Source organism: Galeopterus variegatus, unplaced genomic scaffold, assembly GCF_000696425.1.
Source record: "Galeopterus variegatus unplaced genomic scaffold, G_variegatus-3.0.2 Scaffold2582, whole genome shotgun sequence".
In the NCBI taxonomy this organism is placed as follows: Eukaryota; Metazoa; Chordata; class Mammalia; order Dermoptera; family Cynocephalidae; genus Galeopterus; species Galeopterus variegatus.
In genome coordinates, this window is record NW_007728693.1 from 259,345 (window position 1) to 279,595 (window position 20,251).

Genomic DNA, 20,251 nt, shown 5'->3' on the forward strand with positions numbered 1-20,251 from the left:
GGGGGGGACTAGCAGGAAATAAGTGTGAAAAGTAATGAGGTTCCAGACAACATTTTGGAAGTGTTAAACACCCTGCCTCACAATGCCAGCATGTGAAATGGGGTTGTGCTACCGAGGGGGACCTGATCCCCTGCCCTCAACTGACTGTCCTCCTCCTGGGGAAGCCGAGTTGCCCCCGGGAGCCAGGAGCACCGGGTATGCCCTGCAGACTCGCGTCCTCAGCTGATTAACCCGCCCAACCCCATACCAGCCTGGCCACAAGCTCCAGCCCCCACAGCGCTGGGGTGGGGTGGGGGTTCAGAATGGTTCATATTATAAAACGTAGAAATGTGTTTAATCTTGACATGTGCTCTCAAAGAATGATCTTTCAGAAAATTCCTCTGGAGATGCTCACCGCCTGTATGCAAAACTTGCGGATGGTATAGTCGACCAAAACCACGCAGTCTTCCACGCACACCCGGATGTTCCCGTAGGTCCAGCAGCCCTGGTCGGGCCAGTACTGATAGCACTTCTCCTGCGTGGGACAAGGTAACAGAAACAAGTGGATCGCTGTGCCATCCACGCAGGCCTCACGCACACCAGCCTCAGGTCAAACAGCTCATGAAGTGGGGAAAGGGCTCGGGCAAGTGCGTTTTCCTTGTAAGTGGGGAAACCGAGTCCACGCAACCGGTTAAAAGGAGCCCTGAGATGATGACTAGGACCCCCGAGTCCTCCTGATCCAGCACCAAAGATGTCTCACTCACTCATCCACTTCATTACCCGCATGTCTGTTGTGGCGGCTGGCTGGTGCAGCGATAATGCCACACGTTTTATTCAGCTGGCCCTACAGTGACGTTGAGCCCACTTCCTTCAGAGCTGGGGCCACGATCACCCTCAGGGCTGCGGCAGGGTTCACACCAGCCCCCAGGGACTGCAGTTCCCCAAACATCCCCCATCCGATTCAGCGGGTCGTTTCTGCTCAGCTCACTGAGGACACATGTCATCTGCATTGCCACCGGCCCTTCTAGGAGTCACGCACTTCAGCCTAATGATCCTCGTTTCTCCCAGGAAGATGAGGCTGACATGGGAGTCTGCAGAAAATGGGCTCCTTGTTATTTCTTCACTTCCCCTCGCTCCAAAATTGCAGTGGCCCAAAACACAAGCTCCAGGAGCCCTTTTATTCTCCAGCGCCTCTGGCACCTAACCTGTATTAAGTCTTCCATGTGCATGGGGTACATGAATGAATGAGAACCCACCCAAAGGGGGAAAAGACCTGCTTAACGTACCATAGAAAGGTCTCCGGGTTTAAGAGACGTCCAAATGTCTGATGTTTATCCTGGAAATGGCCCGTGACTGGCACAGCTAACTGGCCAAGCCATGAGGATGAATAATCTTACAAAACAAAAAGCATCTGGCATTTACCAGTGACCAACATCCTCGTGTTATGACACCCATGGGACAAACTTCCCCCTCCTCCGTCCCGGCTCTGGCTGCTCTGCCGTTCACAGGGCATCTCCGAAGTGGCCCCAGGAGCAATAACCCAAAGGTCCTGCTTTGAGTGGGTCTCAGTCTTATTGGGGCCCCCGAGACCTTCCTGAGATTCTTGCCTAGAAAAGCTCTCTCGGGGACCCAGGACTGTGTCTAAGGCCCCCAAAGGGCTCAGGCTTTGCAGCTGTTTTGACGCCCCAGGCCTCCCCCTTCATCCTACCAGATCATGAGATGCCAGGGCAGCTGCATTTCGCAACACAGAGCCCAGGATGTGGGAGCTGGGGAGACCACAACAGAGGTGTAAGCAACGAAGAAAAAGGGAACTATTGAGAAATGATTTCATCTGAAATGGTGAAAAGCAAGATGCAGAGGGAGGCCAGTAGTGAGTCACAGCGATGGAAAAATCCAGTAGGAGGCTGCGGAGGAGGATCAGAGAGAAGATGCCAATAACGTGCCAGCGGAGCGACTGCAGGAGGCACTGGGGGCACGCTCGCCGGGGGCTGCCACCTCTGCACTGGTCTCTGCAGGTTGCAGGCTTGCAGAGCCAGCCCCAGGAGGACTGGTCCCAAGTCCCCTGGTGAAGGGTCAGCGTGAGGTTTCTTCTCCAGCCAAGGCAGGGTTCAGTGTCCTGCACCCACCGGGGAATCCCGTTTCCCTCCTGTCACTCTTTCCAGTGACAAAGGATGACAACTTCAGGATTCGCACAGTGAGAAGGGGTGGCCCTCCCCAGCCCTGTCTCAACTTCCTCGACTGGAAATGGTGGCTGGAGGCTTGTTTCTGTGCTTTTTGGTGTGCAACCAATTAGTACAGTCGTGCTGTGGGGAGGGGCGGTTCACGGCCTGCCCTTCCTGCCTCCCCGCCCCCTCCTCCCGCCCCCGCTGAGCTCCCCAAGGCCTGTCACCTGCCTCTGAACAGCAGCTCTCACCCTGAGTCCTGCCACACTGCCTGTGTGCTCCTGGGCCAGGCCATCGAACAGTGAAGGGCAGAAGTAGCGCTCAGGACAGGGAGGCCCTGGGCAGGGGCCAGGCAGGACAGACAGCACCCACCATGCTAGAACATGCCAGAAGCACCGTCTCCTAACTGGTGGCCCCACCTGTAGCAAGTCTCCCTCAGGCTCGCAATTCTTCCTTGATTTTGGAGAGTGAGTTCATTGCCTAAAACACAGATCCCTGCTTAATTGCTGAAAACTCTCCAAGGGCTCCCTCCGTTCCTCGCGCCGGGGGCAGCACTGGGCCAGTATGGCAGGTGCTACTGGGCATTTGTGACGTGAGATGCATCTGCTCAACTTTTCTTCTTTGTGTATGTTTCAAATTCTTATCATGCACATGCATCCCTTTTTGAATTAGAAACAGCTAATTAAATATGAGAATACTTCAAAAAGTTCATGGAAACATGGACTAAAAGATTATACGAATCCTTTCATGAACTTTTTGAAGACCCCTCGTGTATGTGGATGACAAATCAACATTCCTTCAAATGCATTTCCCTAGTCTGGAAAGTAGACATGAAATCATTCTCATGTATAGTCTGTGGCCTGCCACATTATACATCCAACATGTTAACAATCCAAACCCTAAAACCCATCGCTCCCACCATGGAGTGGCAGCTGTTAGGCCAGCCACGGTGACCCTCAGCTAGAAAAAAAACAAAAACTCTCTTATCGTTGTTATAGAGTAAAACAGATACCCGGAGCTCAGAGAATTTGTTTCAAGATTAAAATGCTGTGAGCCACCGGGTGGTTTTTTCTTCTGCAGTGACAGGAGGGAGGGATATAGCAGGAGGAAGTGGTGAGAAAACCCCGCAGAGCTGAGGAAATGGCCGAGGCAGCTGCGTACTTACCTCTTTCCTCTCTTTCAGGTTGGTTAACATGACGACCGTCGCAGACTTTTGTTCCCAGATCATTCTCCAGAAGTCATTAACGGTCTCCTGTTTAGGGCCTGTATGTAGAGGATAATTCCAAAGTTAAAATGCGTAAAGAGAAGTCGCTGCGGGGTCCCCGCCCCTGCACCTGGCCAGGGGGTCCCCGAGATGTCTGTTCACCTCTGAGGCACAAAAGCCATGGTGACAGCTGGTTGACACATTCCACGCCCTGAAGAATTCCAGAATCAGGAGAGGTTGGGAGGGACCAGTAGGTCTCCAGCCTTCCTGGTCTGTCCTGATGCACTCACCCAACTCCAGCTAAATAATGGGACCTCGTTTAGCTTATTATGTTATATTGTGATATTCACGGGCAATAAAGGGGATTCAGATGAGAGCCGGGTCTAGAGCTTTCCTGGGTTCCAACTCTTCTGCTCCTCTGGAGCAGTGTCTGCAGGGTGGGCTTGAACATTTCAACATTGCAGAGCTTCTCACACTGACGCGGAGAATGACCTGGGATACTTGTTAACGTGTCAACTCTGATTCAGCCTGGCACGGGGCCTGAGAGTCTGCATTTCTAACCAGCTCCCAGGACTGACCGCACGTTGATCGCAAGGCTCTATGAGATTCACGACATATTTGAATTCTTGGGCTTAGAGACATAGCTTCAATAGACTATAATCAGGCAGTATAAATGTAGCAGTACACACGCAAAAAAATACCAATATAAATTCTTGGTATTATTGGCATAGAGATCAGGAAACAATGACCGTTTGCATCACTTTACCAAAACAATGTTCAGAAATTAACTTAATGAAAAACTTACCTTGAGCTGCTATAAATTTATTCTTCTCTTTGTAACCCTAGAAAAATAAAATCAGATTTATAACTTTTTAGAATTATCTTTACTAAAAGGAATTTGTTGTTAGGAAAGGAATATGTATTCGCTATGGAGAATTTGCAAAACACAGGAAAAAAATAAAGAAAACTCACCAATAATTTCAGAAACAACAAATGCTATTTTCATACGTCCCCTCACTAGTCTTTTTTTTTCTGCAAATACCTTCCCAGACACGTACACAAGCAGATGCACAGACAGTTATATATTTTTAATTGTGCAATATGTGTAAGTTCTTTCACACTGTATTTTTAATGAAAATTTTATAATTCATATTAAATAATCTTTTAAAGATTAATTAAAATGGGTTCTTAATAATCCATTGCATGTGGGTTTACCACAATTTGTTTAACTGGTCCCCTCCTGTTCTGTTTACTCAGTGATGAAAATAACACTGTAATGAACATCCTATGTGCTTATCTCTGTCTCTTGGAAACAGAGTCCCAGATGCAGATGCCAGCTCGACAAGTACAGATGGTGTCCCTCTCTTGGTGCTTGTGGCCAAGCTGCCCAGAGAGGTTGTAACTATTTGCATCTGACCCCAGAGAGGGAGGCACCCACTGGTCATGGTTCACACTCTGCCCCCACAAATCCCCCGTGTGTGCTTTGTGCCAGGCCAGGGAACAGGACACCTCTGCTGACTTACATCTATGTAGGAAGCGTTAATGTAGTCCGAGCAGGGAATTCCGTCCACTTGGCTCAAAATCACCCTAGAATGATCATCTGGGAAAAACAAACAAACAAACCCATGATATTAGGATAAGGAATCACATGTGCCATGTATTTCTTTCATCTGAAATATTAAGTATTAACCACTAGAAAGGACACAACCAGGTCCTCCTCAGCGATCTTGGGGATAGAGAAACATTTTTAACATTCCTGTCGAGGCTGTTAGTGCTCTGAGGGTGGGAACGCACCTGCTTTACTGAACTCTGACTTTACCTCAACTCTGGAATGATGACAACAGTAGAATTTCAGTGTCCCAGGTGGGGACTGCTCAACTGTCATGCAGGGGACAGCAGAATGTGCCAGGACCCATGCAATGACCATGTTTATGAACGCCACACTGGGCCCCCAGATTGACACGTGTGGGTGGACTCAGGAGAACCTTAGAACAGAAGAACTGAGTCCACTTTCCTGGGCTTTCCAGGAAAATGACCCATGAAGACAAGTAGATGTTGAGGATGGAGGTTAGGGACTTTGAACCCTGATCCCCACCCTTCACAGTTTGCCCAGAGCTGGAAGGTAAAGCAGGACTCACGCAGATCTGGACTGGGCATGTTGGGCCACCTGCCTGGAAGATTCCAGCCTGTTGTGCAAGCAGTTTTCCAGGGTGGGAGTGCTCTGTGTGTATGTGATGTGTGTGTGCATGTTTGTGGTGTGTGTGAGTGTGTGTGTGTATGTGTATGCTTGTAGTGTGTGGTGTGTACATGTATATTGTGTGTGGTATGTATGTGTGGTCTGAATGTGTTGTGTGGCGTGTGTGTGTATATGTGGTGTATGACATAGTGTATCTTGAGTGTGTGTGGTGTGCATATGTATATGTGTGTATGTGTGTAGTGTGTGTGTATGTGTATGTCTGCAGTATGTGTGAATGTGGTATGTGTGTGCATGTGTGGTGTGTACATGTATGTCTGTGGTGTGCATATTGTGTATGTTGTGTGTGTGTTGCATGTGTGTGTGGTGTGGTGTGTGTGTGTGTATGCATGTCGGGGAGGTTTCAACCAGGGCTCCATTATGACTCTTGTGGGCCCCAGTCACTTCTGCCTTCATGGGCCTCTTCCTCCATAAAAAAATTTTTTAAATGTTATTTTATGACTGCATAAATAGTAAAACATGACTATAATGCAGGCTGGGATATGTATACATTTTTTATGATTTTAAAAGCAGTGAGAAGAACATTTTCACGGGCCCCTTAAAGCACTGTGGACCCAGGCGCCGCGCCCCTGTGTGTGATGAATACGTGGGCCACTTTCTGAGGAATATCCAGATTTGGCCTGGGACAAAGCTGTTTCTGAGGGTATTATGCTGTGCTGGGCAGAGCTCAGTACTCAGTAGGTACTTAGTACCTCTTTATTGAATTATTACTGAATAAGTCTAGGTAAGTCCTTATCCCTGCTTTCTGCCCCCCTACTCCCCTCAGGACTGACAGTAACCGGGGAGGGCTGTGCTGCCACGTAGTGCTGGGCAGGGCCCCCGCATGGTGCACTGTCTCTCCTCACCTGGACAGCAGCTGCATGGCCACGAGCCGGTGGCCTCAGAGGAGGGGCCAGTGCAGCTCTCAGGGTCACATGAGCAGTCAGGGTGTCAAAACCCCAAACTTACAGCCATGCAGACTTCGCCGTGAGACCCTTCTGCTCAGGGGCTGACAACCGAGGCAGAAATAGCTCTGACTGAACACGTATAATGCCAGTTGAAAATAATTTGGACTGATCTAAGCTTTGAGGACAGCTATAGAAAAGCGAAGGGTAAAAAATAGCCTTCTGGTTAGATTTAGAATCTTGCAGTTTCTAAGAGCTTCCTGTCTTTCTATTCGAAAAAGTCACACTTCACTTTCAAAACATTTCCTAAAATTATCAGCTGTTGGCATTTTTCCAGAAAAAGACGACTCATTTGCCATTGGCCATGGAGCCTTCCCATAGGCAAAAGTCCAGCCTCCCAGACACAGATGGTACCTTGACCCGTGTCCTCAGAGCTTCCCAGCGCCACACACGTGACTGGGCTTCCAGCCCATGGGGCCCTTGTAGATCTGATGAAAGATCTACAGTCAACTTAGTGAGGCCAGGAAAGGCAGGGAAGGTGTCCCGGGCTGTGGGATTTGGTCTTCTCTTCTGCGTCTCCCCTGCTGACCCTAACTCCCACCTGAATGACAGCAGGGGCTCTCCCCCTGGGAGTCTGGAGAGCAGCCTTGAGACACCCCTGCCCTGATGTCCCAGGATCCAGCCCAGCAGCCCTGGCCCCCAGCAGGGGTCCCAGTGACACCTCTGACCAACTGCTTGGTTTAATCAGACGTGCCTCTCCTTTAGCCTTTAGTTTTCCTGACGCCAGACACCACATGCCACCCATTGGTCCTCTCCAGGACACAATGCCTACATGCCATTTAAGCCAACGTCCCACTTGTGTGAAACACGCCATGTCTGGCGGTATCCCCTAGCCCTGGATGGGCAGGGAGGAGCTGGGGCAGACCCTCACCCTGGTCAGGAGGTGGGGGAGAGACCTTATACAGGGAGCTGGAAAAGCCTGCTCAGCATCCTGCCACACTATCACACTTGAAGGAAAGGCCAATTTACTTCCGTAGTACAAGCCAGAGAATCCAGCTTGGAGAAGACTTGCAGGAGGAAGGCTCCACCTGCTCTAGGTTGGGGCTCCCATGTGTATCCCCAGCGGCTCCACCCCGGGCCTGCACAAACCGGGAGGAGGGGCTGGATGCAGGTGACTCCCACACCTGGCCATTGATTCTGCTGCCACGGAGGTCCCACCTAAATGCTCTCAATTAACAATGTAAATACTGCCTTTAAGAGAGAAAGTCTTGGTGATTAAGAGAGAAAAGCAGGTAAGGAACCTGGAAAAGTGCTTGTTGTGGAGCAGGCCCTTAATGCGTACATTTGGCAAATCAAGGCATAAGGTAATTAATTAAATTAAAAATTGATAACTTCCAAATATCAGATTTGCATTTGACATGAATTATTCTAAAGAACCCTAAACTCCTGCGACGGTCTTCCTATTCCCCATCTGGCAGCAAATCCTGGTGACTCAATCTTCACAATGTGTTCAGAATCTAGCCCTGGAGCCAGCCCACCTCACAGCTCAGTGGCACATCCACTGCAGCGGCCTCCTGACCAGTCCCCCCCGGGCCTGCCTACAAACGTGTGTTGAATGAAGGACTATTTGACTAATTTCTCTAGTTTCAGTTGAATCATGGGCTCATGGTGGGCTGTGTAAAAACCACATCTAAAACTCATGCATGTGAAATGGGAAAGAACTATTTCTGGAAAGTGCCTGAAGACCCAGAGACCACAGATTGGACAGACCATAGCTTCTCTTACATAGGCTGGGCTAAAGATGTCAGAACCCTCTCGAGGTTTCTTATTGTGTCATTTCTGTCCTTGGTCCAGCACCCCAAAGGACTCTGGGCACTTGCTGCTGTGGCCAAGAACACTGAGTCTGAGGAAGGGGAGATGCCCAGGGCCACCAGCAGGCCTAGTGTGAGGCCCAAGGCCTCAACAGCTAGCACAGGCTTAGCAGCCAGACCCATGAGCAACAAAAGTTCCAAAGTCTGTGTTGGGAGACAGGCACCTAGAGGGGAACACTTTAGAGTCCCTGGTGCAAGTGCTGAGCAGCTATCCTGAAACAGGGGCCCTTGATGTCCAAGCACCGCGGACATCACGCTTTCCGGACAGACGCAGTCAGGGGAGCTGCAAGGCCATGCTGAGGTTAGTGCAAATGCCATTGGTCATGCAAGCAAAGTAAAACCTTACTGGGAAGGATGTTGGGATATCTGTTTTTTTCTCTGTTTTCTTCTTTATTTGCCAGTTCAAAAGTTCCTTGTATGTGTCCAGATGGCAGCGACTGGAAGAAAATGTACAGTTAGCAGCGTGCTGACATCAGCTTCCCTGGGGAGTTAAGAGAACCCATCTCTAAGCAAAGTATCTTCTGTCCATTGTCCGCCCCTGCCTCGCACCCGTATGAGGTACGGGGAAGAGGATGAATGAGACATAGGCCCTGGCTTTCCTCAGAGTGCGCTGTCTACTGGGGCCAACAGAGGTGTGGGCAAAACGATGGTCCCATAAGCCAGACCCTGAGCTGCATGAGGCAGGGGCTTGCCCATGCATCCCTACCCGATCCCAGGACCCAGGTCCTGACACAGAGCAGGGGAACGGGGAGGTACAGATTGACCAGGACAGAGCTCCAGCCAGGAGACAGAGCAGTAAGGTGTGGATGGCTGAGCAGGGCTGTGTGGCTTTGGGGCTGGGCTGAAGGATGAGTATTGTGATGCTGGGGAGAGAACGGGTGGGGGAAGAGACCCCAGGTGCAGTCCCAACCTTGCTTCAGACTCTGGTTGTGCTCTGGACCAGCAGCATCGGCAGGGCCTGGGGACCCACAAGCAACGCCGACTCTGCAGCCCCACCCAGTCTTACGGACTGAGCAGAGCATGACCGAGGTCCTGGGGTCAATACTCCCGACCGGCCCTCTCTCTCAGATGAGGACGCCGAGGTGTGAAGGATCACTTCACCAGGGCACTGCAACTGGGGAGTGGCACACAGGGGTGTAAACTGAGGCATCCTGACTTCTCGTTCTTTCTCCTACTCAGTGCCACCTGCCTCTGATTCTTGGCTGGCTCCAGCTGTCTTACCCCAGCCTCTGCAACTCACCTATTATCCGGTGACACTAGCATCACCCCCACTTTATGGATGAGGAAGCTGAAAGCCAAGACAAGGTGTTGCAGACTAGCCCAGGGTCACTGGCTAGCAAGGGGCAGGCCCTGGGTGGGGGCCTGGCAGCCTGGCCTGCAGCCGGCACCAAACCACAAGGAGGGGAGGGCGCTCATTCCTTCAAGCACAGGAAAGAGTGAGGGCATTGCGTGTCCCTCTGTAAGTGCCCGGGAGAGTGGGACAGCCCTCACCGAGCAGCCTCAGCTCAAAGCCCCGCTGCCCTAGGCTTGTCCATGCTGTGAGTCAGGGCCTGCCCTGCCACCCCCCGTACCCCAACCTCCCTCTTCCGGGGCAGGGAGCTTCTCAGTCACAGACTCAGCCCTGGCCAGCCAGTGCTCACTGCAGGGCGCCAGAGGCCACCCTCTTTCCTCTGCTTTTGGGGCCACCAAACCCCATGACTACAGGTGGAGGCTCTACCAGGGCCAGCGTGGAGGGGCCAGCCTGGTGGGGTGGTTCCTGGCTTCGTCCTCAGCCACCAGCACCTACCCAGCCTGGCATTTATAATTCTTCTTCAAAGTTGTCTTCACACTGACCTTCTGAACCTAACCTAAACATTGCATTTGTGGTAACATTCTACAGCCTTCTCTTTTTCTACCCTAAAAAGCTTTTTGACTCCAGTGCTGGAAATAAAAAGGAGGCATGATTCTGTGATGATGGATACATTATTCTGTGTAGTTGCCAAAGCCCACAGAAAGGAGGACACACAAGCCCTAACCGGTGACCTTTAGTTAGTAACACTGTATCACTGCTGGCTCATCCGTGGTAACAAATGCAGCCCACCAATGCAAGATGTCAATCAATAACAAGGAACCGCCTGCAGGGGAGAGATGGGAGATGTGGGAACGCTGCACTTTCTGTGAAATTTTTCTGTATCCCAAACACTGTTCCAAAAAATAAAGTCTATTAAAAAACAATAAATTAAAAGAAATTGAGAAGCCTCTCCAGAGGGGTCTAAGTGGCAAGGGGGGACAGGTTCTGTCACCCCTAGCTGTGTGACCCCAGGAGCTACCCACGATTGGGAACATGAGATGGTCAGCACTGCTGGGCTCGGTGGCCTGCACTGAGGGTCAGACAGGGTGAGGGAGGTGCTCTGTGCACCGCACGCACACCCGGATCCAAGCACACAGAGTCACATCCCTGCAGGGACTCGGCCCAGCACACCCCCAGTGCCCAAGTCAGTCTACTTGGGGACTCAACTCTCCAAGCTGCTCAAGTGGCTCTGGGGACATAAGGGAGCAGCCAGAAGGGTCTATGGTAACTGGATGGGCCTTGCAGTGCCTCTTTGAGCCTGGCATGTAGTAATTGGTTGATAAATACCTTATGATCGATTGTCCAATTATGTAAATTGTCCAAGGAGGATGTGTTGTTTATTTGTTTGAGGTGACATTTCATTTCAATGAATACCCGAGCCACGTCCCTTCCCCTCCGTGGTTCTGCAAGAGACCCAAGCTGTTCCAGCCAGCTCCAGAGGATGGTTCTGGTTTGTTTATTGTGCTGAAACTTTTCCTGGTGACACCTCTCTGTGCATTTCTAAGCATTTATTTGAGTTGGCCCCATGCACTTGGCTTGAAATAACTTGCTGGGATGGAGGCTTGGAAGATCCTACATGGAGAGGGACTGTCACTTGGCCTAGTGTCATTCACTTGACAGGGTTTAATCGGGGCCGGGGAAGACACCATCTACCATTGCAGGGTGGAGACTGCAGAGGTCACTGGTAAGGACTCATCTACATGTTACCACAATCCAATGGGGGCAGGGAGCACTCCCATTTCAAAGAGTGAGAAACGGAGGCGGGGGGAAGTAAATTACCCAAGCCCTCCAGCTGGAACACACACTCAGACAGGCTGACTCCTGCCTTCACCCCAATGTGCTGACCCCAATACCAAACCCTTTTTATCCTCATTACATTGGCCTGAGCTTTGGATCGTCAACCACAAATGTCCAAACTCAACTGGTGTGACCACTTTGAGCCTCATCTGGGTCCCTCTCGTGACATCTGGGAGAGGAGTTCAGAGCCGCGGGTAGGAAGAGAGAAAGAAGGGGTGCAAGAGCCGAGCTCAGCATGTCCATCTCAGGGCCCAGGAGTGGGCTGGCCACACAGGCACCCATGCTCCTGCAAGGGTGGTGCTGCATGGATGGATGTGGCCTTAGGACACAACCAGAGCCTCAACTGAGAGAACAGTAAACAAGCAGCTCCCACAGGGTCCCCCCCAGGCAGGACCCCCTGGACTCCAGTTCCAGGGCTCTTCCCTGCACCATCTCTCCACACACCCACCGCTGGGCAGGTGGACTGCATGTTCAGCTGAGCAAGCCCTTGCAAACTTTAAAGGGATACCAAAAAACTCAGGAAGTAATATTCGAATGCAATATATTTTTTAAAAAATCTGAATTAATGCACAGAATCCATGATGACTAAAAATCAAACTCTTAGGTAACGACAGAATCAGTGAGGTGACGAGCTGCATGGGAGCCCAGGGCAACAGGAAAAATGTCAGGTCAACCCTGTCTTCATCGAGCATTGTGCAATTCTGTTCCCCGAGGACTGTGTGCAAACATTTTGATATTTTTAAAGGTTGCATTAAAATATGATTTATCCTGACTACTGAGCTTTTTGGTGCCCTCTTAAATTTTGTGCCTGGGGCAAGAGCCTCACCCTTCTCACCCCATTCCTGGCCCTCTCCGGGGAGTTGCCCCACTGTTGAGAGACTGGCAAAGCCAGCTGCCTCTGACTCAGAGCCTCCACCAGCAAGCCCAGCCACCAGCTGCCCTCCACATGGAGAAACTAAAGTGCAAGGGGAATGGGACGAGAAGGGGGGTGGGTGGGAATATTCTAGCTGCAAACTTGATTAGTTATTTTGAAAATGGAGAATTAACTTCTCTTGTCAGGCTGAGAGATTGCAAAACAATGGTGCTTGGAGCTGTCTTTCAATATGACCTCATTTCTCAAAAAGAAAGAAAAGCAGGGGACACATTTGGAAACAATAAAAGGGAAGCAAGATAAAGCAGATGAGGCTTGTAATAAAAAATAAGCAAAGGAGACTACGCAGTTAGCTCAGTTGGTTAGAGCGTGGTGTTGATAACACCAAGGTCAGAGGTTCGGATCCCTGAACAATCCAGACGCCAAAAAGTAGAAAAAAAAGTAATATAAAAAATAAGCAAAGTATAGTTTAAGTGTGCCGTCACCTTGCCGTGACCTCACAGATTGTTTGTGTGTGAAAAGTCATATGTCTGCAGGAGAGTCCATGGGGTCTTCAGGTGTGACAATCGCACGACACTTTGCTGTCTACAGAATCTGTTGTCAGAGCCACACATTGGAAAGGAGAGAGAATTAAGACAGGCCCAGGCCCACCCCCTTCATCGATGGCAGCTTCGAGGAGGTTAACTGATGTGCCGGGGTCAGGAGGAGTCAGCAATCCCACTGGAAACCCATCCTCTCTCAGCTCGACCCTCAGCAAGCAGGCACACAGGAAGGTGAAAATGCACAAACCCCAACTCAGAACACGATCAGGGAACAAACACTGAATAATGAAATCCAAGACATCTCTTCTCAGTGTCTGTCTGTCTGTCCGTCCTTCCCTTCCTCCTTCCCTCCATCTATCATATGTCATTATATCTATCTGTCTGTCTATCTCTCTACCTAGATGCATACGAGGGCATGTCAAAAAGTTCACGGAAAAATAGAACTGAAATATAATATGGATCTCTCCATGAACTTTTTGAAGTACCCTCTAACAGCGGATCCAAAATCCACAGGACATTCAATAAAAAAGTAACAACACAAGGGGAGGTGTCGATAATTTACATCTGCAATTTATGCTGAGAGTTAAGAGAATGAGTTTGCTGCAACAGGGACAGTGCCACTTAGTCACGTGCGTCCCCTGAAGTTAGCTGCTGCCACTGCTAAGGCTATGGACGTAATTCATCTCAAACAGCAGTGGCAGGATGAAACGCAGAGACTCGTGCTTACTTCCACAGGCAGAGCAGACCTGTGTCCCCTCAGGGCAGTCCCCATGACTGCTTGACAGTGGCTCAGAAGAGGGACATTTCCTACCCCAATCGGACACTCGAGCTCTAAGAGCTGCAAAAGGATGGTCCAGGGGCTCCACTGCTCCAGTGTGCAATTCTCACACTGCACGTGCTCGGGCCCTGGACCTCCACGGGATGGGGATTACTGTGTGTGTCACATTGATATTAGAACAGGGCATTTACAGCGTTCGAGCTGGAAGGAGGCTTCAGGAGCCTCCAACTCCACCGTCTCAGAGATGAGGAAGGAGCATTCGCGAAGGGCACTGCCCCAGAAACCAGGTTCCCTCAGCCCCACTTTTGGGACAACAGCATCATCATCGACACAGGTGTTTGCGTCTTTGGGATAACTGATCCCACACGACGACGTGACACCGTGCTGCACGGGTCTCTACTACGTGACACGAGGACAGGGCCCTCCCGCACTCACGTTGAACTCCTCGCGGAACTGCTTGCAGTCATCAGCCGACCTGACGCGCAGCTCCTCCTCCAGGTGCTCCACGGGGATGGGAAAGTACTTCTTGGGCCCCGAGGGGGACCTGCTGAGCAGCATCACTCTTTGCTGCTCTGTGGGATCAAAAGAAACGTGGACGTCCTTTAGCCACACTCCCGGACACCATTCCTGAAGAAATGACATGGCTGGAGCGAGGCTCCTCTCAAATCCTGTATCCCAGGGCTAAGGGGGGCCCTGAGCGACTGAATCCAAACGTCTGCTTCTTCCCAAGACGCAGCCACGCCCTCTCGAAGTGATGGGCACCCCTCCGTGCAGTGCCACCTGCTCTCACCCCGCATGGACGCCCGGTCCCCTGCCAGCTCACTCATCCGCCTGCCCACCCGCCTCTCCTTGCCTGCAGCCCTTGAGCCTCTGCAAAGCGTTTAAGGTGGCTTCACACTCTGGCTCAGGTTTCCAGGTTTAGAAACAGAGAAGAATAATTACAGGCTTCTCGGTGTAATCTTGGAACGGGCTGGAAATCCTTTAGGATATGAGTCTCCCTCAGCCTTCTCCTCTTTGTAACAAATACTCCTGGTTCCTCACACCCCATAGGCTCCAAGGGAAATAAGCGAAAACCATCCTTATGTGGGGTGGGTGGGTGGGCAGGGGGAAGGGCACTGGAAAGAAGGGCGGGCTGAAGGGAGCATCTGTAAGTTCAGAGTGAGGGGCAAGAAGAGAAGTCACGAGCCTGCACTTCTTCCTGGGGAATGAGCTGACATTGACAAAGTCAACATGATAATGCAGCTGTCACACTCGCAGAAGGGCCTGTCCCCACCTGCAGAGCCCTGCTGAAGCCCAGCCGAGAACTCCCCCAAGGCTCACTGCTCCAGGAGACAGACAGGAACGGATCTGAGAGTGCGCTGGGCTTCTCCGCTACTCCCAGCCTCACCCTCTTCCTTCCCATCAGCTGAAATGTGCAGGGCAGGGGGAAGGGCAGGCACAGGGCAGCAAGCTGGCACCGGGCCAGGTTCCCACCTACCGAGGGTTGCGGGTCCCCCAGTGCTGCGAACCTGCCCTCCTGCACCTCTCTAGGTCTTTTGTTGCCGATATCCTTTTTATTATCTCGGGTTGGTTTCAAAATTCCATTTGAAGTCTGACAGCATGTGTGTCCCCCCCAAACCCTGGCACAATGGGGTAGAAAGCTGACCACAGGAAGTTGTAGTCAGCGGTGTGGGCCAATATTTTTAAAGGCCTCTGCTTTATATTAGTTTCTCGGTCATCTCAATGTGTGCATAGAAAAACAATGTGCCTTGGTAAGTAGCATCTACGTTAGAAACTCAACTTGGGATCTCAAAGGCCTCCATCAGTGTTAAACGCTCTAGCAGAGCAGCCCCCTTCTTCAGCCTGACCCTGAAACAGCCCAGTTTCCATCGAGCCCTTTAGACAATGAACCAGGGTTATCTTAGAACGATTTTACAGGCCTTATTAAAAAACGTTCTATGTCGAAACCCCGTGAAAACGACAGGATATGAACAATCTCTTCCAAAAAGCCACAAACTAGAACTTCTCAAACATCTGTGTCACACCAGAGAGAAAAATGATCCTTGTAAAGTTTGAAACAGTGAAATTCTACAGTTATAAATAAATGACAGCATAATACCAGGTACAGTAAGATCAAAGTTGAAAAGGTGAAGGAATTTACGATTTACTTGATATTTTAAAAAAAGGAAACACCCCTCCACCTGGTAAGAAAGGACACATGCTCTCCCCAGCCCCGGCCGGGGACAGGCGTTTCTGTACCTTGCTCTTCCAAGATCCCGTTGGGCATCTTCTTGTCGTTAGCGCTGACTACAGCTTTCCTCTGCTTCCGGAACCTTAGGACACAAGACGCGTTAGGTGTCAGCACATCTAGGTTTCCAAAGAGCCAAGAGCCCCCGGCACAGTAATACCCACCAGGTGAGCCGGGAAAAGCTCTTTCTGCTGCTCATGGCTGAGCCGAGCTAAGGCCGGGCCGCCTGCGATCTGCGAGGCCCACGCCTGCAGCCTGGCCAGGGCTCATTTCCTCCTCCGAGCTGGTTGGGGCACGTCGGCGCCCCGGGACACTCCTACCTGCACAAGTAGGCGGCGAGGAGGAGGAAGAGCAGGAGCAGCAGCAGGGGCAGCAGCAGCCAGATGAGCAGCGGCTGGGGGGCGCCGGGCTCCGGAGGGCCTGCGGGGGGGGGAGGCAGAGCAGCCTGTCAGGGCACCAGGAAGGAGGCCCGGTGACAGCGGTGAGGACTGCCCTTTACAGCCTGCAAGGCAGCTCCCCTCCATCAGCCCTTCCTCTTGGGCACCAGCACTCCACTTTATAGTTTGCAGAGTGGTTCCACCATCCAGGGCCACCGTGTCCACAAAGGCCCTGGGATGTAACACGTGGGCAGCTTCTGTTGTTGCTGGGGACACTGAGAAAGAAACCGGGCCTGAGGAGTGTCCAAGGTGCCCGCGTGAGAGCACGGCAGGAGTAAGTTCGCAGACCCTCAGGTGGCCTGTGCTTGGCCTGGCTGCCTGTTTCTCTGAGCCCCCAGGGTGCCTGCCTCTGCCCCTGACCAGAGGAGCCAATGCACCTGTTCTGTCCCAGCATGGCGCTGGGAGCCTGGCTCATGGCAACTCAGCTCCCAGGGCCGACTGGCTTGGGCAGGTGCTCGAAGCACAGGGAAGCTGCCTGGCCCTCAGCTGGGAGCAGGCCTTGTGGGCCAGGCACACCGTGACTGGACGTTCCCGAGCTTCGTGCTCCCTGTTCCACCTGCCAGAGGCTGAGTGTCAGGAACCTTCCCAGGACCATGTGGAAAGCCTGTCACCAGGCACTGCCCCTGCTCTTTGTTTGTCCTTCACACCTGCCAGGCTGACGGTCCTCAACCAGAGCAAGACACACAGCCCTGGGCCCAGCACAGCAGCCTGTGGCAGGGGGACCTGCCTCCACCCTTAAGGCCAACTTCTGACGGGCACTCCCCTGATGTCTCGCTTTGTTCCTGCTCCTCCCCACCTTGCCATGCTGCCCCCTCCTCACCAAAATGTGCCAGCTCTTCAAGGCCCCCCTCCTCCAGGAATCCCATTTGGCTCCTCTCCTGTGGATCCAGAGGGGCTCTGTGTGCCTTGAAGCCAGACCTCACCTGCCAGGAGTGCACAGGCTCTGGGGCAACTGCCTTCACTCTCCTGTTCCCGTGGGAGCCCCTGGAAGGCAACATCCCTCTGGGTTCACAGGTACCACCCACCGCCCCAGAGCTTGGGGGGCTCTGTTCACTTCCTCCCAGGCATCTTCCCACCACCTCACACCCCCGTGTGTATTCTGCAGGCTGTGGCTACCTGGCCTCTGCTTTGCCCCCGAGTTGTAGGTTCCCAGGGGCAGGGGCTGGGCCATTCTCCACCTCCAGGGCTTCCCATTGGCCCTGGCACCCTGTAAGTGGTAAATGCACATATTTCTAATAAATAATGAAATTTTACCAACTTGAGTGACCATTGGATGTAGAAGTGCACTGAAGACACAGCCAATCCCTGAGGAGGAGGTGGCCCCTGCCAGACAGTGGGCTCCTACTGAGCACCCTCCTTCCAGGTGGCACCAGTGCCTTCCTATCTGCCCAGCAGCACTTAGCAGCCAAGAACATGGCCTTCCCCTTCTTCTGCAGCTCTCATGGCCGGGTGCCTAAGACTCCAGCTCAGAGGGGTCGCCCCACCTCAGGCAGGGTCAGGTTGACAACAGGCTGAGCCACTGAGAGCGTCTGCCTGGTTTCTCCCCTCCAACCCTGACCTGCCCACTGCAGAACTTATCTGGGGGGTGGGGGCTGGGGAGAGGGTGACCTGGCCTTAGGCTTCCATGCCCACAGCTCCAGAGAGTACCCCTTCCCCACCCTGCCAGGGCCTAGGAGTAAACTCAAGCCCAGGCGCTGACAGGGGAGATGCCTGGAACTAAGGGGCAAGCTGAGCCCAGCCCCGCAGAAGGCCTGGCTGCTCCAAGCATCCCTGACCTGGCTGCACCCCTCCCCCTCCCTGCTCTCCTCTCCTGGGGTGTGGTGAAACTCCCCACTTCTGCATCGCACAGAGGTCAGGCTCTGGGCTCAGCCTCTGCGTAGGTGGTGACTAAACTGGCCAGCTTGTCAGGAGGCTTGAGGGTCCAGCCTGGAGTGAAGGCTGCAATTAGACCTGAGCCCCAGAGGGGCCATACACGTGGGCAGAAGTGGTGGATCACAGGGGCCAGTGGGTTCCCCTGCTCTATTTCTGCCATTTGTCAGCAGCCGCCTCTGCTCTGGAGGGCAGAGATCAAGATCACAAACTCTGAAGTCTCCCAGGGTTGGAAAGGTACATCAGGGGATGGGCAGGCCTGGTGGGGACCTGGAAACTGGGGAGTCCACGTCCTGGCTGCAGGGGTGGCACATCTCAGCTCCAGTCCAGTGGGGCCAAGCGGAAGGCAGGCCCAGAGTGCCCAGTGCTTCCGATGTTCCAATCTATACTTCTATGTAAAAATGTTCTGTCTTTTAAATATTGGTATGTAATCCAATTTAAATACAAATTTGAAAAACAGTGTGGGCCAAAAAACAACAAAAAAAGCACCTCTGCAGGCTGGGCTGTGTCCCCTGGACACCAATGCGCCACAGGCAGGGAGTCAGGAACGCATCTGAGAAGAAGGTCCAGAGTCACGTTCTATTTTAATAATGTCATTTTAATTTGCATTTCTCTAATTTCTAGAGAGTTGAATCTCTTTTCATGATTAGTGACATATAATTAATTAGATACTTGTATTTTGCCAGGTCATATTCTTTACCTGTTTTCCTCCTATGTTCTTTCGCATATTATTTTTTAGAAATTCTTCCTATAATATGGATAATCATATTGTGCTATATAATTTGTAAATATTTACCTCCAATTCCTTGTAAAAAAGAGTGTCTTGATGAATACTGAATACATTGTGTTCAATGAGAAAACAAAACAATTTCCTGTTATTTTGACACATTGTGGTAACGTGTTACCATCTCAAATGATGCCTCCTACTCTTCTCAGGGATCACATGACATCTTATAGAGCACTTCACAGGGTCAGATTTCCCTCCAGAATTTGAGGCCAAAGGAGCCCATCTGCACCTCCTAACCCGGGCCTGTTTCACTCTGGCTCGTGGCAAGGCCCCAGCAGAAGCCGTGCTGAGGTGCGAGTTTCACATTTGGTTCTGTTCTGGCTGCTGAGATCACATGACGGTCCTTTCTTCCTGAAAGCAACATCCCATGACCATGGCAATATTATGAGCCAATAATTTTGTTTCCAAATAAACTGAGAAGCCCCAGGCGTGAAGTGTGACATCATTCGGAGGACGCTGACTGTGACTCCTGTGGGTGTCCGCAGAGCTCCGGCAGAGTCTTCCCACCTCTGGGCAGACAGATGCTCTGCCTTTATGGCTCCTGGATGTGAGCAGGTACATCCGGGCAGTTTGCCAGGTGTTCCAAATGGCCAGTTGATGAGTGCTGGGCAGACAGGTCGGGACTGCAGGTTGAAATATTTCTTGAACATTCCTGCAGGTGTTGGGCATCGGCCAGCAGAGGCCAGCTCCTCTCTGCCTGGCATAGGGACTTACCGTCCTCAGGGGAGGTCTGGAATGTCCATTGCAGTGCAAGGGCACACTGCCAATGACAGGCACTGGGGGCCAGCACGCAAAGAGGACAGCGTGATGATGCGCTTATGTCTGCCGGCATCTTCTGTCTTTCTGTTTTGTGGTGTTGGGTTTCTCTGGGGTTTAATATGACGAGGAAGAAGATGAGTGGACACGTAGCACTGCTGTCCCACCTGGGACGTGTGTCAGCGACAGAGCTTCACTCCTTCCTTCCCCTTGGGGCTGGCGGCACATTTGTAAGATGTTTGTCCAGGGTTAAGAAATCATGCAAAACCCTTGAGCTGGGTGAGGAGTGAACCCTTGACCCAGCCTGCATTGTACCAACTTCTAACTGCTTTTTCTGATAAGCTTTATCTGGAAGGAGGTGGCAACTGTTGTGTTCTCTAAGGCTTGCTGTGAGCGAGCATGAGGCCTAATTTTATGTGCCAGTCGCCCAGCCATTTGGTCAAACATGACTCAGGGTGTTTGGGATGAGAGGAACACCTGACCAGGTGGACTGAGTAAGGCAG

General features: G+C 51.8%; 1 protein-coding gene across 1 annotated transcript in view; it reads right to left on the reverse strand.

The window, feature by feature from the left end:
* The window catches only part of PTPRE (protein tyrosine phosphatase, receptor type, E), a 34,139-nt gene extending 17,970 nt beyond the window's left edge, over window positions 1-16,169 (reverse strand). The window contains exons 1-8 of the mRNA XM_008582354.1: window positions 16,064-16,169; window positions 15,911-15,984; window positions 14,108-14,244; window positions 8,701-8,791; window positions 4,869-4,945; window positions 4,151-4,187; window positions 3,307-3,404; window positions 395-514 (exon numbers count right to left, since the gene is read on the reverse strand). Coding sequence (XP_008580576.1) covers window positions 395-514; window positions 3,307-3,404; window positions 4,151-4,187; window positions 4,869-4,945; window positions 8,701-8,791; window positions 14,108-14,244; window positions 15,911-15,984; window positions 16,064-16,098 — 669 coding nt within the window. The 5' untranslated portion in view covers window positions 16,099-16,169. The remainder of the gene's footprint in view (window positions 1-394; window positions 515-3,306; window positions 3,405-4,150; window positions 4,188-4,868; window positions 4,946-8,700; window positions 8,792-14,107; window positions 14,245-15,910; window positions 15,985-16,063) is intronic.
* Window positions 16,170-20,251: the final 4,082 nt, after the last annotated feature.